This window comes from Denticeps clupeoides, chromosome 2 (assembly GCF_900700375.1).
Source record: "Denticeps clupeoides chromosome 2, fDenClu1.1, whole genome shotgun sequence".
Lineage (NCBI taxonomy): Eukaryota > Metazoa > Chordata > Actinopteri > Clupeiformes > Denticipitidae > Denticeps > Denticeps clupeoides.
In genome coordinates, this window is record NC_041708.1 from 32,678,747 (window position 1) to 32,695,307 (window position 16,561).

General features: G+C 42.3%; 1 protein-coding gene across 8 annotated transcripts in view; it reads left to right on the forward strand.

Annotated features, from left to right (window-relative positions):
- Nucleotides 1-4,599: 4,599 nt before the first annotated feature.
- Nucleotides 4,600-16,561, forward strand: part of tnikb (TRAF2 and NCK interacting kinase b) — a 53,237-nt gene continuing 41,275 nt past the window's right edge. For 5 of the 8 annotated variants that reach the window (XM_028958619.1, XM_028958644.1, XM_028958628.1 and 2 more), the window contains exon 1: nucleotides 4,601-4,939. In XM_028958619.1, the coding sequence (XP_028814452.1) occupies nucleotides 4,883-4,939 (57 nt within the window). In that variant the 5' untranslated portion in view covers nucleotides 4,601-4,882. Of the gene's footprint in view, nucleotides 4,940-16,561 lie in introns of all 8 variants that reach the window. The other 3 variants (XM_028958669.1, XM_028958677.1, XM_028958661.1) reach the window with 2 other exon arrangements.

Consider the following 16,561-nt stretch of genomic DNA (forward strand, 5'->3'; position numbering starts at 1 on the left):
GACTGGATTTCATTTGCTCTCTCAGTTCAGCTCTCACTTGAGAAGACTCCTTTTGAAACCAGAATTTCCCCAGCAGTAAAAAAACAAAGATGGAGCAATGCGATGTTATCTGGAGCAGGATTTGCAGGCCCGAACACTGTTCCTGCATGCCCCCGAGGCATGAAGCAAATCACTAGATGCTGGAAACGCAGGCAACTTTACATCAATTGTAATACATTTAGTTAATTTGATAAAGTTTTGTTCAGGTATTTTGTGGAAAGCTTCCAAGATATAACAAATGTATCTGTTTCCCCTCAGACTCAATATCAGACATTTTTTTTAAAGACCTCTCAGCCAGATGTCCAGAAGTTGCCAGAGGGTGCTGATTTAAAGGTCATCTGTAAAGCCCTCTGTGATTCAGGTTCCCAACCTTTTGATGTGAAACAAATTGTTCCCCATTTTTGCCGCACAGTGTGAATATAGGGCAAAAATACCCATGAAAAGAACTCCATTCTCAACACTTCTCCCCACTGCTCCTCTTGTGTCTGTCTCCTCATCTATTTGAAGTGTCTCCAATCTGAGTTCCGTGGCCTGATTAACCTAGTTAATGTATGAATCATGGCTCATACAAATTCTTGTGAAGTGCTGCATAACACTGCCTCCAGAGATTCTCAAAATGTCTAATGCTTTAATGTTCAGTCTACATATTTTTGCAAGATGTATTGGAATAATAACAAATAAAAAAAAAAGTCATGCTCTTAGGACGGTGCATACATGATCACACACTGGTTCCTTTAGAAGATCTACGTGGAAAAATGTCTTTGACTAAGCCAACCAAAAAGTCTGCGCCATGTCAAGTGGTGACTGAGCACTAATATCATTTTTGCACCCTGAGACTTTCCCTTTACACTGAGGCCACCAGATCCTAAACTTTGAAGCCACAGATAATAGTCTCCCTTTTTGCCAGTAGTGGATACCAGGGTTCTGAATAAGAATTGTACAATAGGTGTCAAAGGTTGTACGATTTCCCCCACAAACCATAAAATATTACACAATGAATCATGATTTCACCAGTATGATTGTGCTGCTCACCCAGTGTAACCACCTCCCACTCCTTGCCCTCAAGATCCATGTTACTGATGATTTTCTAGCTTTCAGTAACTAACAGATCTGCATTAAAATTGCCCAGTTTTAAATGAACAGCATCAATATTGCTCTGTGGAGACTTTAGCATTTCATCCCTTTTGGGGAGGAGGGGGGGGGGGGGTAACTGACATGCTTCAAAATAGTCTTGTTACTGTTATTGTGCACACCACAGAAAGGAAACCATCTGGAGACATTTGATAACATAAAACCACAAGCTTCAGTTAGGGTGATGTCCTGTTTTAATTGTGGAGAGCTTTCGACTGTCATAGGTCTGACTTTATTCCCTACTTTTATCTAAACTACTCTAAACAAACCCTGAGCTCCAGTGAACTGGGAACACTGGGTCAGCATAGTGCTGCATAGTGCTTAACAGACAGGATGTTTGCAAGCTGAGCCGATGCAGACAGGATGGTGGGAGGAGGTTTGTAAAGTCGGATGGTTACATAAAAGGAAGGTGTGAGGAAATGACTGCTGTTATGTGTCTCACCGTCCAAAAGCTTCCTGTTTGCCAGAATTTTTGCACTGTATAGCTGCATGCAAAAACACACGTGCAGATGCAGATTTCCATGCAGATTTCCACTCTGGATCCACAAGAGTCCATGGACTTATGTATAATTTCACAGAGCTAAAACTCTGGCGGTGAGCTAGTGCTAGACATTACACATTAAGGATGTGTCTGTGGTAAGCAGGGCATTTTAAATAGCTCTTTGTATAATGCAAACAAAGAGTAAATAAAGAAAACATAAGTCATGTACTAGTAAGTCTACAAATTAAAACTGATAAATGACTAATAGGTGTTTGAGTATTCATTTCACATGGGATGTATAGTTTGTCTGGGGCTAAATTAATATTTAAGGGGTAGTGGTGGCCTAGCGGTTAAGGAAGCAGCCCCGTAATCAGAAGGTTCAAATCCCGATCCGCCAAGGTGCCACTGAGGTGCCACTGAGCAAAGCACCGTCCCCACACACTGCTCCCGGGTGCCTGTCATGGCTGCCCACTGTTCACTCAGGGTGATGCAGAGGACAAATTTCACTGTGTGCACCGTGTGCTGTGCTGCTGTGTATCACATGTGACAATCACTTCACTTAAAAAGTAAAGCTACAGATTTCATGAAGTGGAAATAAAAGTCTCAATTGCACAACATCTTCTGCCTGCCACACTGTATAAATCACAATACAGGCAATTTACTATCATTGATAAAACATGTTTTAACCAACTGTTTTCTTTTTATCATTGTAAAGAAAGTGTGTCCAAAGATCGCTTCGATCATTTTCTCCATCAGAAGTATCCTTAAACCTAATTAATGTGTAATTGTGTATTGTGGAAGTGATGTCATCTGTGTGACCGGATGGGAGATACAGGAAACAGAAATCACAATATATTAACGTGATTGTCTCGTATAATAATGCGAAATAACACCATGTCTCGTTTTCGTCAACAAAAACATAGAGATATTTTACTATAGTTTTTTTTTTGTAAACCATAGTCAACATTATTACATTTACATTTACAGCATTTATCAGACGCCCTTATCCAGAGCGACTTACAATCAGTAGTTACAGGGACAGTCCCCCCCTGGAGCAATTTAGGGTTAAGTGTCTTGCTCAGGGACACAATGGTAGTAAGTGGGGTCTTCTGGTTCATAGGCGAGTGTGTTACCCACTAGGCTACTACCAGCCCTGGTATATATTATATAATCGTTATCATCACATGACCAGCGTTTACATCTCATCTTTATCACATCAAAAAGGTTCGTTGACGCAGATATTTGGTCATAATTTTAGTTTCGCTGCAGCTGTCAGGAGCTGTAGTGGGGTGCGCACCCGCAGAACAGCTGGGTTTGGTCTGAGTGCAGTTGGAAGGTGTTTACCAGAACATCGTAGTACTTGAGCGTGAAGAGCACGCCGGTTGGTTCTATTTACCGTCTAATCCACTCGTTCGAAGCAGTGTGCTGGAGGCTTGGTATGGTCATGAGCAAGATCGGGAACTGCGATATCAAAACAGACACATGGGTAATCCACAATACGAAGATCGGGGACAAACAGGTTCAAAACCAGTGTAGCCATTCAAAAAAACGCAAGTATCACATCATCATGCGGAGGACCTCGCTGCTTTTTTCTGTATTTCTTCGCGTGCCTCACAGGAATCGTGACAGTGGCATTTGTGACACATATTTTGAGCAACAAATAATTGTTAAAAGATCACAATAATGTTCAAATTTTGAACTACAAAAAAAAAACAAAACAAAGGAAAATCGCGGTTGGGTTCTGTAGAATGAAACTAGCTTCTGGTGAACGGCAGGACCGCGCACGTGGGACCTCTACCGACCTCATGGAACTCAGCCATGAAATATTGGTTGTTTTCAACCGTGACACAATTTTATGTCCACCAATTTCTGCTTTTGTGAGTAACACCCGTTTTGTTCAGAGGGACATATTTACCCATCTTTCAGACACGCAGACACATTTACATTTACGACATTTTGTCAGACGCCCTTATCCAGAACGAAGTACGACGTGCTTTCATGTTAACATCAACGAAGGAATCAGTCTTGGTTCACTAGGTCTCAAACCACAAATACAAATCATTTAATTCACTCTGTTGTTCTTACATAATTCAATCTATAAGAAAGTTACAGGTTAGTGTAAGTATTCTTTAAAGAGGAAAGTTGTGAGGCACGCTTTTTATGGGGATGCGTGAGGAGAAGTGGTGTGTGTGCACACCACTGTGTGATATAAAGTACAGGCCAAAAGTTTGGACCCACCTTCTCATTCAATGTGTTTTTTTTATTTTCATGACCATTTACGTTGGTAGATTCTCACTGAAGGCATCAGAACTATGAATGAACACGTGTGGAGTTATGTACTTAACAAAAAAAGGCGAAATGACTGAAAACACGTTTTATATTCTAGTTTCTTTGCTCTGATTACTGCTTTGCACACTCTTGGCATTCTCTCGATGAGCTTCAAGAGGTCGTCACCTGAAATGCTTTTCCAACAGTCTTGAAGGAGTTCCCAGAGGTGTTTAGCACTTGTTGGTCCAGCTCACCCCAAACCATCTGGATTGGGTTCAGGTCCGGTGACTGTGGAGGTCAGGTCTCCACTTTTTGTTAAGTACATAACTCCACGTGTTCATTCATAGTTCTGATGCCTTCAGTGAGAATCTACCAATGTAAATGGTCATGAAAATAAAGAAAACACATTGAATGAGAAGGTGTGTCCAAACTTTTGGCCTGTACTATATGGCCGAGGGGGCGTCTGATAGAAGGTCACCCGAGTTTGTAGTATTCGTGTTTTTTTTTTTTTTTTTTTTGCTCGGACATGATTGGTCAGTCCGTCTGGCCCGGACTCCCGTTCGTGCTGGACGTGAACGTGGAACGTTAATGTAATGACATTGTGGGCGTCCTCGGCGCGGCGGAGGGAGCCCCGCCCCGCCCCGCCCCGCCCCGCCCCGCGCCGGTGATTGACAGCGCTTCGCCCGGCGGCGCTGTACGTGTGCGCGCACGCCCGCCCGTTCCCTGCCCCGCGCGTCTCCCGTCGTATGCGTCAATGTAGCGTCCGAGTCGCGGCCCGTCCTCGGCGATTCTTCCGGGATTTGCAGGGCTGTGGGGCGCACGCCGCGCATCTTCCTGAGCCGCCATCCGCAGGGCGCGGAGCCGCCGCCTGGGGTTGGACGCGGTGAGCGAGGCGGATGTTTCCGCCAGTCTGCATGACATTCTGGGCGTCATCTTTTTGAAATTGCGTTCAGCGAGATAATCATGGCGAGCGATTCTCCAGCGAGAAGTTTGGACGAGATCGACCTCTCGGCTCTAAGGGTGAGTAACAATGGCAAAAAAAGCCCACCATCGTTGATGGAAGCCAAAATGGGGGACCGGTCGTCAGCTCCCTGCACCTGATCTCGGTCCGGCTGTCATCGGGGTCCGCAGGGTCGAAATCCGACGCTGGCGCGCGGTGCGGATTTGTCGTGTCGATAAATAATCGCCGCCCGCCGCGGCAGCTCGGCGTGGGAGCCCGGCGCTCGACAATGCGACAGGAAACGCGGACGTGATAAAATAGCACAGTGACGCAGGTGCCAGGTTGCGTCTGCGGCGAAGCCCCACGCATAATTTCATGTAATGTGACATAAAACCGTACAGCAGGTGCGTTTTTAAATTCCACTCGTTCGAATGCAGCGCAATCGGGCCGATGGTCCATTCAGCATCCAAACCCACGTGATCTTGGTGTAACGTTCCAACAACGTTATATATATATATATATATATATATATATATATATATATATATGTATATGTTTGTTGTTGTTATTGCATCCTTAGAATTACAGACCCTCTGTCGTCCTCCCCCGTGACATCTGACACATTTTGTCACAGCCCGAGCGCACAAGCCTCCCCGCTTCCTCCCCATCGTCTGCCCTGTAATAACCACCACACTTCCTCCCTCCCTCCCTCTCTCCCTCCTTCCTTCCACTCGAGCTGCTCTTTCTTTCAATCATTCGCCACGGACCGCATATCGTACGTCGCACGACCCCGTTTTATCCTTTTTATCTATCTATCTATCTATTTATTTATTTATTTATTTATTTATTTATTTATTTATTTATTTATTTATTTATTTTCGCGCCATCCGCCATTTTTAACGATGCATTTGCGACGTGTTTCTATGCGTGTATATTTGTGACGTGCGTCGCTACAGTAGAGAACGCTCGGAAAGGAAGGGGGGCGTCATGGCAGCCTACAGTAGGCAGCGCCTTCGTCCCCCCTTCCTTTTGTTCCCGGGTGGACGGGTGGCGAGGCACGTTAGTTATGCAACGCGAGCTCACCTGCGACGCCCGGATCAAGTCCGGGCAGGAACGCTGCTGTGGTGGCGTCCATTTTTTATTTTTTTATTGTGAGGTGCTGTTTGAGTGAGTCGTCGTCCCCCTCCCCTACTCTCATACGTTCTATTATTATTATTATAATATGTATATATTTTTTGCAAATGGACACAGAAGACTTACTCTTCTATGATGTCCCATTACCGATTGCTGTGGCGTGTGTGTGTATATATATGTTGTGCTAAAAACAGCCACTTGTGGGACTCCTGCAACGAGGCCATCGTCGTCACAGCAGCTTCCACCAAAACCTGACATCAAGAGTCTCTCCTCACTCCCACCTGGATGCTGCCGGGGGGTCATTAGCATCGGCGGCGTCAGGGCGTTAAATCACCCCCCACCACCCCCCCGATTCCCTGCCCCCCCCTCCCCGACCTAAATGAGAGCAGCTCCGTTTACCGCACAGCATCACACATCTCTGTGTGGGTGTCTGGCAAATTCAGCAGCTCTTTGACCCCCCCCCCCCCCCCCCCCCAAACCCACGGCCAGGGCTGTCCTTGCTGCTGCCCGTGGATGGACCGCTCTCGACGGGGCCCGTCACGCCCGTCCGGGCCTTCTTTAGGGGATTTCGACGCTGTGCGTGTCGCCGGCGCGGCTCAGAGGCGCTGGTTGACACCCTCGTTCTGAAGCGAGTCTGTATGTCTGACCCCCACCCCCACCGGCCAGAAATAACACCGCAGATCAACCGAGTAACATTTACTCGGCGTGATTCGTCTAGATATACAGTTAGCGTGGGGCCACTACAGGATGGTGTGTTTTCCTGGACGCGCAGACGCGTTGGGATGTGACAACATATGGCTTGGTTTGGAAAAAGCCGTGCATTTTGCACTCTGAATAATTAATAGCGTGAAGAGCAGACCTCTCAGAGAGTTGTTAATGGGGTAGAGAGGGGGATTTTTTATTTTTTATTTTTCTCTCCCCCCCCCCCCGGGTGTCAACTCTGGATGCCATTAGGGGCCAGGGCGACGTCACCCGAACGCGGAGCGTCACGGGCTGCCTTCCTGCTGATGGCCTCGCACCGGGGAAGAACGTGGGTGGCTGTCGGAGCCGGAGAACGTTTAGTCCTCGCGCTGGATCGTCGTCACCGCTAGCACCCCAGTGCGAATGTTAATTCTGCGTCCGGTCTGGAGCGGGAGGATGGACGAGCGTCTTGTCCCCTCGTCCTTCCTGCGTCATCTTCTCTACGTGTCATGTTATCGATCAGGCGTAGAAGCCATAATGTAGGGTTAACGGCCCCGAGTTCATTAAAAGGGGGGTAATGACGGGGACCGTGTCTGCTGCAGCCCATCATGTTGAACCAATCCAATCGCATGTATCAGGTATTAATTCATTGTGAATGGGTGAATCTCCCGGGTCCATTGGACATTGTGTTTTAGCAGACACAGATGTTCCGTCGAAGTTATTTTTGGTACAGTGGGCCGTGTTCCTTGCCAGTGGATGTCATGCCGAGCAGATGATTGTGGTTTTAGTCAGGATTAGAGTATTTGTTTTCAGTGACCTTGACTAAAAAGTGTACATTTGATTTCCCAAAGAGAAAGAAGATTTTCAGAGATTTGGTGTCAAAATCTAGACTAGAAATTTTATATGTAATTTCAATATATGATTTATTTTTGGAATTAGTCGACTTTTGGTGTGATGAACAGGCCTTAAGTGACCTGGTATGAGCTGTCAGTGGAATATGTCCACGTTCCAGCTGGTACAATGTGCATTCAGTGCACGGCCTTTTTTTTTTTTTTTTTTTTGTTCTTGTGGAGAAGAAAACCTTTGACCAATTGTGCAACTGCCGTCCTGTTGCTCGGCGTACTTTGAAAGGATTAGTCATTTCATCCCTCTTTTAAAACCACTGTGCTGAATGAAACCAGCATGCTGTTCAGCAGAGCAGCATGTCTCGACAGGTGCTGCCATGTGTTGGCGGGCATATGTGTAAATGAGTTAGAATGTTACTTTGAAAGAACAAATGTGTGTGTGTGTGTGTGTGTGTGTGTGTGTGTGTCTGTGTGAGAGCGAGGGAGATGGAGATAAGAACTCAGCCATCGGGTAAGAGATTTCTTCAGTGCATTTTAATGTTATGCTACAACTGGAAGAGCTATTTCCACAAATGACATTACTCCATTCCACTGTGGTAGGCACATTTTTGGAAAAAAAAAAGTGCTTGAAGACTACTGCTACCTGGATGAAGGCTGTATGTGTACATGTCTCAATATACTCTTAAACACTCTTAAACACTCTCAACGTGGATTGTAATATGGAGCCATTTGCTGTTTCATCACAAAGACAAAAGGATCCTTCCAAAAACATTATGACCACATTCACAGCAAAACTGCCCATCTAACTCAATGGCGTGAAACGTTTGTTTTTCTTCATTCATTCGAGATTTGTAACTTGGTCAACTGATTTTACTCACTCACTTGCCTGCCGCAGGGCAAATAAACATACACACCTTACACTCACACCTATGACCAAGTTAGAGTCACCAAGCCCCCTATTGTTCATGCCCTTGAGCAGTGGGAGGAAACCAGAGAACCTGGAGAGAACTAGCATAAAACTAGCTCTTGGGGAGAGCATGCAAACTAGACACACGCAGAAAGCTGGGTCCCAAATTTGAACTTTGAGGCTAACCACTGCACCACCATGTGACCCTTTTTTCCTTTCTGGTCACAAAGAAAGCACCTATTGAGACACAAGACAGAACAGGAGAGCTGATGACGTAACGAGTCAGGAACATGACAACAATCTAGAGGACCTTATTTGCGGATCCACCCTGACTTTGAACGCATTCTGTCTTTCCCCACGTTACATCCACCACGTTTCATTAAAATCAGGTCAGTAGAATCATGCAGACAGACCAACAAACTACACTTAAAAACACAACTTCCCCTCTGAATGCAATACATAATCACATATGACACAAGCCAGTGGCAATATCAGAAATTGTTTTTGAATTGGCCATTCGTCATTCTCTATATATAATATATGCCTTTTATCCAATGTGAACATACTAAGGTTTGGGCAGGTTTACTCTAAAAGGATTTTATAATTTACTCTATAAAATGCAGGTGTCCTGAGGCCTTCTGGTATTCTCTGAATTGCGGAAATGAGCTTTGGTCACTGTGGGTTGTAAGATACCACATAAGATTTATATGAGGAAAAAAAAGTTTCAAAACCTCTTTTTTTCTTTCCCCATCTAGTGTGATCTGTTGTTCCGGTTTGCGCTGTCTGTTGCCTACTTTGATTGGTTCTCTAGGTCTTTAGGGATCTTTTCCCAGTTGTAGGTTTAGATATAAGTGAAAGTGAAGTTGGCCTTCATGAAAGTCGCCCAAGGAGCAGTGTGTGGGGACGGCACTTTGCTCAGTTGCGCCTTGGTGGTTCAGGATTTCCTTACCCACTAGGCCAACCACTGCCAAAATCCAAACACACAGCTTCAATGAGACATGGTTAAAATGCAGTCCCATCGTTAATTAGCTCGAATCTGTTCCCTGAAGAGAAAAAGAGGTTATTTGTATATGACTGCAACTAGAGAATATATTGTATGTATATGAATCTGTTACAAAAACGATCTTATGTAGGTTTAAATGAATTTTTATTGGGTTTTTTTTCAGTATGACATATTGGTGTATTTACCAGAGTATTCCCTGGAACAAACTGATATGAGAACTGTAGTCTTCCATTTTATTGGAAGGAAGGCGCATCTATGAGGACTCCTAACATAGGATTTGATGGATCAAATTCTGCTCTAGGGTCAAACTGTATGGTTGCCTCAATATAAATTTTATCAGAATGTAGGATAAATATTATTTGGTGTGCTGTAGAAATGCATATAGAAGGTTTTACTACATGCTGTGATAAGCTTGGACAGAAAATTTACCTGTAAATGTAAGCATTTGCACACAATGCATATTGGAGCAGGACCATCAGTAAACAAGTTTCATGCGGCCAACAGCAAATAGTATGACTCTAAAGATCTGGACCTGCTCAAAATCTATGCTCCAAACACATTTTGGAACCTCCACAACAGAACCAATCTTAGATGTGGTGCTGATATACTGCAGTGCAGTAGACTGAATGACTAGGGAAAACACCTAAATTTCGACAGTTCTCATTGGCAGCAAACCCTCAACGTAATGTGATTAAGCTCCTCGAAATTGCTTTTTTTGTCTTTGTTTAAGAAACCCCTGATTATACGGATACTGCAATTTGTATATTTACATTTTGTGAAAAACAGAATTTACTAGATCACTCTGCGAGTGCAAACCTCCCCCAAGGCATACTATGAAATGCTAATTTGAAACAGTAAGTGCAATATGTACAGTGGGGCGTATTTGCCAGCCACTTATTGTGCAAGTTCTCCCACTTAAAAAGATGAGAGGTCTGTAATTTTCATCATAGGTAGACTTCAACTGTGAGAGACAGAATGTAAAAAAAGTCCAAGATTGAATTTTTTAAAGAATTAATTTTTATAATGGTTCAGAAAATAAGTACTTACAAGCACCCACAAACAAGCACGAATGATGTCCTTCACAGACCTGTTACTTCTTCTTTAAGAACCTCTTCAATCCATCACTTGTTACCTGTATTAATAGCACCTGTTTGAACTTTTTATCTGTATAAAAGACACCTGTTCACACCTTCAGTCAGACTCCAACCTTCACCATGGACAAGAACAGAGAGCTTTCTAAGAAGTCCAGGGGCAAGAATGGCTCGTCCCAGTCTTGTGCAGGAATACAATATACAATAGGCAAACAGCTTGGTGACAAGAAATCAACTGTTGGAGCAATTATTAGAAAATGGAATCACTGACAATCTCCCTGGACCTGGGGCTCCATGCAAGATCTCAGCTCATGGGAAACAAATGATCTTGAGAACGGTGAGGAAACAGCCCACAACCACATGGTGGGAACTAGACAATGTTCTGAAGAGAGCTGGGACCACAGTAACAAAGGTTACTATTAGTAACACACTACGTCGTCATGGATTAAAATCCTGCAGCTCTTGAAAAGTCCCCCTGCTTCAGCCAGCACATGTCCAAACCCGTTTAATGTTTGCCAGAGACCATCTGGATGATCCAGAGGAGAATTGGGAGAATATCATGTGATCAGATGAGACCAAACTGGAACTCTGAATTGCACCCCAAGAACACCATACCCACTGTGAAGCATGGGGGGAGGAAATATTATTCTGTGGACCTGCTTTTCTGCAAAGGGGACAGATCGATATTAAGGAAAGGATGACTGGGGTCATGTATCATGAGATTTTAGGCAAAACATTTTATCAGTGAGATCATTGAAGATGAAACGTGGATGGAGCTTCAAGCAGGACAATGATCCCACATGAACCAAGCAATGAATGAGTGGCTATGTAAAATGCATTACAAGGTTTTGGAGTGACCTAGTCAGTCTCTAGACCTCAATCCAATTGAGAATCTGTGCCCAGCAACAGCCCCAAAGTAATCACATCTCTTGAAGATTTGCCCGGAAGAATGGGCCAAAATACCAGCTACAGTGTGCAAACCTGGTGAAGACATAAAGGAAAACGTTTAACCTCTAACATTGCCAACCAAGGTTACATTACAAAGTTGAAGTGTACCTATGATGAAAATTACAGGCGTCTATCATCTTTTTCTCAAGTGGGAAAACTTGCACGATCAATACTTTTTCCCCCCACTGTATGCCTACATAGAATTTTAGTTGTCTTGACAACTCCCACTAAAACAATGTAGCAAAACTTGAGAGAACAGATGAGTTTCTGATATTTTAATTGTAATGATGTTTAATTTTGTAATCACTTTGAATTCATTTATAATGTGAAGTGCTGATAATCTATTTGCACGTTTGGTTTGGTTGTGGACACGGTCATGAGATATAATAGAGATTATTGATTGTGCACTGTATTAACTTTGATACACGAAAACAAAGGGAACTGGAGGAAGAACAGAGACACTTGCATGTGTGATGTATTGACAGGAAGGGCTTTAAATCACAATGAGGATGCAGGGTGTCCCAAGCCTCACTTGCTCCTCCCATTTTAAACGTCGTTAACATCATTTAATGCAGAAAAAATTACTGGGTGGGTAGTGAGTTCCCATTCTGCAAGTTACAGTTAGCTAATAAGTAGTCAGCATTCCCCGTGCTATTTCTGATATAGTGTCACTTTAATTGGGCCATGCTCTAGGTTCCATTTTTTTTATTCAGTCTATTATATCTAGCACTTGCACTCACCTTCATTACTTTTTTATTATTCTTTTATTTATTTGTGATCGGTAATAAAATCATAGCTTTCGTAGAATTCAGCAACTGTTCATTTATGTGGGTCTTGCAAGTGACTCAAAACAAACAAAAAGGGGACAATAAATCTCTGGGCCTTGTCAGGTGATGAAGTGTGTGTTTTGCAGTCAGTGTATAGCTCCATTTTCCAAACAGTGGATTCTGCAAGGCTGTCAAAGGTACCATAATGACGGTTCATCCATCAGAGCTTGCCTGTTCTGTGCCATCTGGCCAGGCTGAGGTGTTGTCCTCTGGAGAGACCTGTCCAGCTCGCCTCGGCTCGCTGCCTTGCAGTGTTCACTGTGGGACTGAGTTATGGTGCTGTTTGCTTGTAATGGGGGTAGGAACAACAGTAATGGTGTGCGATTTAAAGCTGGCCATCACACAGTGAGATTCATGCTGGAGTGAGGACCTTACTGAAGCACGTTTGCTTGATTGGCCAAAAATCTGTCCCAAAATAGATGTCCCAATCACCTCTCCTCACTCTTGTGCAGAGTTAGGAAGCTCACCTGCTGCCCTGCCATCGGTTGTTTCCCTTCACTTGCCAATAATTTTGATTGGGAACATTTCTTCATGAAGCTCATCCTGAAACAGACTGGGGGAAGTGAAAGTTCCTTTATAGCGGACCTTTTAAATAAATAAAAAATCTCTCCACCTTTATGTAGTTTTAGATATACATTTTAGCACGGTTGTATGATTTATTAGTTAAAATGTTGTAGTTGTCAATTGACAACTCTACAATCAATATATAGATTTTTTTTTACTGTACTGTGGGATTACCACCTCTAATATGTGTACATTTAGAGACTAAGCGCATTGTCTCTCTTGGTTTTTTACTGACATCACGATGTTTCGTGTGGTTTTTGGAGTGAACCTGATGTGTGTAAAAATCAAATCAGGACTACAGTGCCTACAACACACCAGCAATGTCCCACTAGCATGTCAGAGTCCCTGTGCTGTTAAGTATGATCTCACACTTAAACCATGTGGTCAACAGTGGTCCTTGCTTGTTTGGCATATGCTGAATTCTCAGAGGTGAAGGTGTTCATGCTACTTTTTATGAATGGTCTACTGGACAGATGGCACGGCCCCTATTACCCAGCAGCCCTGGGGTGTTAATGTAGGTCCACTGCACACATGGTGGTCTGCTGTAGGGCCAGTGTCCTAAGAAGAGAATAATATTTGAACATGACCTAGTTTTTTTTTTTTTTTTTTTTTTTCCCCTGCATGTGCTTAGTGACTGGGGGTTACAAGTCATGCTGGCTTTGGGAAAAATCTGCCCAAGTTTGATTCAACATACACCGAATAAGTCAAAATGCAGCATGTCATCCATTTAATCCCTCAGCAATGGCTATTGCTGTTAAATGTCCAAAACATGAGACTGAGGGAGTAGGTCTGACCATTACTTGGGGTATTTTTAACGTAACGTTAATATACTTAGCGTTTTATCATTGTCATCGCAATTTAGATGTTGCAATATGGCCCAATTTACTGGCACTTTTAATGTGATCTTTTTCTTTCTAAGTCCTCATTTGCTCTGCTTTGTCCTTTACCACCTGCTTCCTTTTTTTTTTTCTCCACTCAATGGTTATTTTGGAAAGTAGATGAAAAGTTTGAAGAGCTTTTATTGTTACTCGAATGGCAACAATTGTTAGATTACCATGGCAACATCCCATGTCCGGCACATTGTTACCTATTAAATGCATTATTTATCTATTTAGGTTTGTCTGTAAAATAGTAGAGAAGATTGTGTGTGAATGTGCATCTAATATTCCCAGTTTTCATTTTTAAAACGATAATGATGTCTAATCAAACGACCACGTCCTATTATAATAGTTGTATGGATGCAAACATGCCATGATAAATAGGATAATATAAACTGTAACCTAAACACTCCAGTTCTTTATGTACTGTGTATAGTGTGCATATGGAGGAGGTGCAGCCTATGAGTTTGTATAATGTATGAGTACAGAACATCCAGTGGAAAAAGAAAAATATTTTGTGCTCTACTTTTAATGAAAAAAAAAAAAAGGCCACTATTTCAAACTGCCCCTAAGCAGCTGAGCTGCAGAGCTTGTTTGGTAGTGAAGGTTTAATGAAAGAATAATGGACTCCTTGGTTATCTGTATCTTGAACTCGAGTTTTACTCAAAACCTGATCTTCAGTGATTGTTCTAAACCAAGTTTAAAATTGGAGCAGGCAGATTATTGACAGAATCTCTCTCACACACACACACACACACACACACATACATACACACACTACAAATACCAATGCCAATCAATATGTCACATACACAAAAGATTTTACCATTTTCATTATGTGCACTAGTAAGGCTTGTCATAGCTCCAGTTCAAAAATCATGCCATAACCTGATTTGTAATACATTTAGAAAATAACAGGTGTTTTCATATATTCATCAATAATCAGTGTTTTTCCAATGATTTTCAATGTACAGCTTTGGAGAAATGTTAAGCTTCATGTTGAGGATTGTGTGTTTTGTATTGAAAATCATAATGGACATGGCTGGCAAAGAGAATGACATAGAAACCATCAGAGTTTATTCTGATAGATTTCTCAGACTGTACCCTGCAGGCTTAAGGCCATAAGTTATTGTCTGAGTTTGTGTACCATCAGAGGAAAAATGATATATCCTCTGTCAGGGCTGCCAGTTAATATACTATAATATATAAATCATTAATGTACTATGAAGTGTCAAACATGTATAATAATAATTTGTTCTGCTTGACCCGGAGTTATTTGTCAGCCTGTGCACCAACCTTTCCAAATGAATCCCATCGCAATAGGACAGATTTACAGAAACCCATACAGGAGTATACAGTGTAGTTTTTTGCTGGCCTGTTTTTGTCATTGCGTCAAGCTGTCATTTTAGTGTATCAGTCATGTCCTTACTCATTTTAGTCTATTTTCAGTCGACTAAAAGCATTTAAGTTTAATTTTAGTCAGTGAAAATTTTATTGTAATCTCTTTGTTATTTAGTAATGCAATTATATTTAACCCAGTAAATATAGTACAAGCACCTAGTAGAAAAAAGCTAAATTTTCATTTAGTCTTTCTTTTTAATTTCATAATTAAAACAAGGTTATTCAGGTTTTGCCAAAAAAAACCTAATTTTTTTGGCAAAAATTCCACTGCTGCTGTAGATATACTCACAAGAAACTGAATAGAAATTCTTTCACTTAAACCAATTACAAATGTAAAATACTTAGAAAGAAATAAGTATGAACTTGAGCTTGTTGACACTTCAAAAAAGACCATCCCCAAAGTAGCAGGTAAAGGCTAATAAGACTGAGGGCACACCATTTCTCAAGGTAACAGTGACATCCCACTAAACCCCACCGCCGCCGCCTCAAGAACGGGGATGTTTCATTAATCATTTTATTATTAGTGTTGTTGTTATTAATTGCTCAGACTTGTGGAAGAAATGATTTGATACATGGCACAGACAATTCAATAAAATTGGTTGATTATAATGTGAGAATATGTCAGTCATCCTGTGATAAAGAAATATGACCAAGACTACTTGGTCTGAACATCTGTTGTCAATGAACAGGCTGTAAAAGATTTTGCTACAGGTACTCGGCATTGAAAAACTCATGCTAAATATCTGGGTGTTTGTAACGTTAAAACAGAAGATGACTTACTCTGTTCCCGAAGTGATGCTCAGAGTGCTTGTGGATGGGGTCAACAACATTTTCCGAAGATTTCGTTAGAAGTTGCAGTATCATGCGAAGAATTCCAGGATTCCTTTTAAATGGTGGTGCCGTTGTATTTTACAGTCCTGCTATTTTTTGATTGACTGTTGTGTAGGCCCTTTCTTTTTTTTGATTGGCTGGTGAGTGACGGGCACTAGGACTCAGGGGAGACACGCTTGTTGTCGTGAGGTTGCAAATGTGCCTCCAGATGGGAGATACAGGAAATGGAAACTGCAATATAATAACACGATTAAACAAGAGGAAATAACGTCTCGTCAACGGCATTTTATTCTAGTCAACAATATTACACGATATATTATGTTATATTTATCGTCACGTGTGATGAAAACAACACTAGTATAAAGGTTTTCCTCTGTCAGTTGGTGTTGAGAAATCCTGAGCTATGGAGATAGTGAAGACCTCAAGTTATTTATGTATTCAAAGTGTTGGATACAAAATTTAAAACCATAGCCATTGGTAGGGCTCAATTGTCTGCACCAGCCACTGCCATATATGAAGGTGAGGGTTAGGGCTAGATTATCATCATCATCGTCAAATCAAGGTCTCTTTACTACTCAGTGTGGTTTTCACG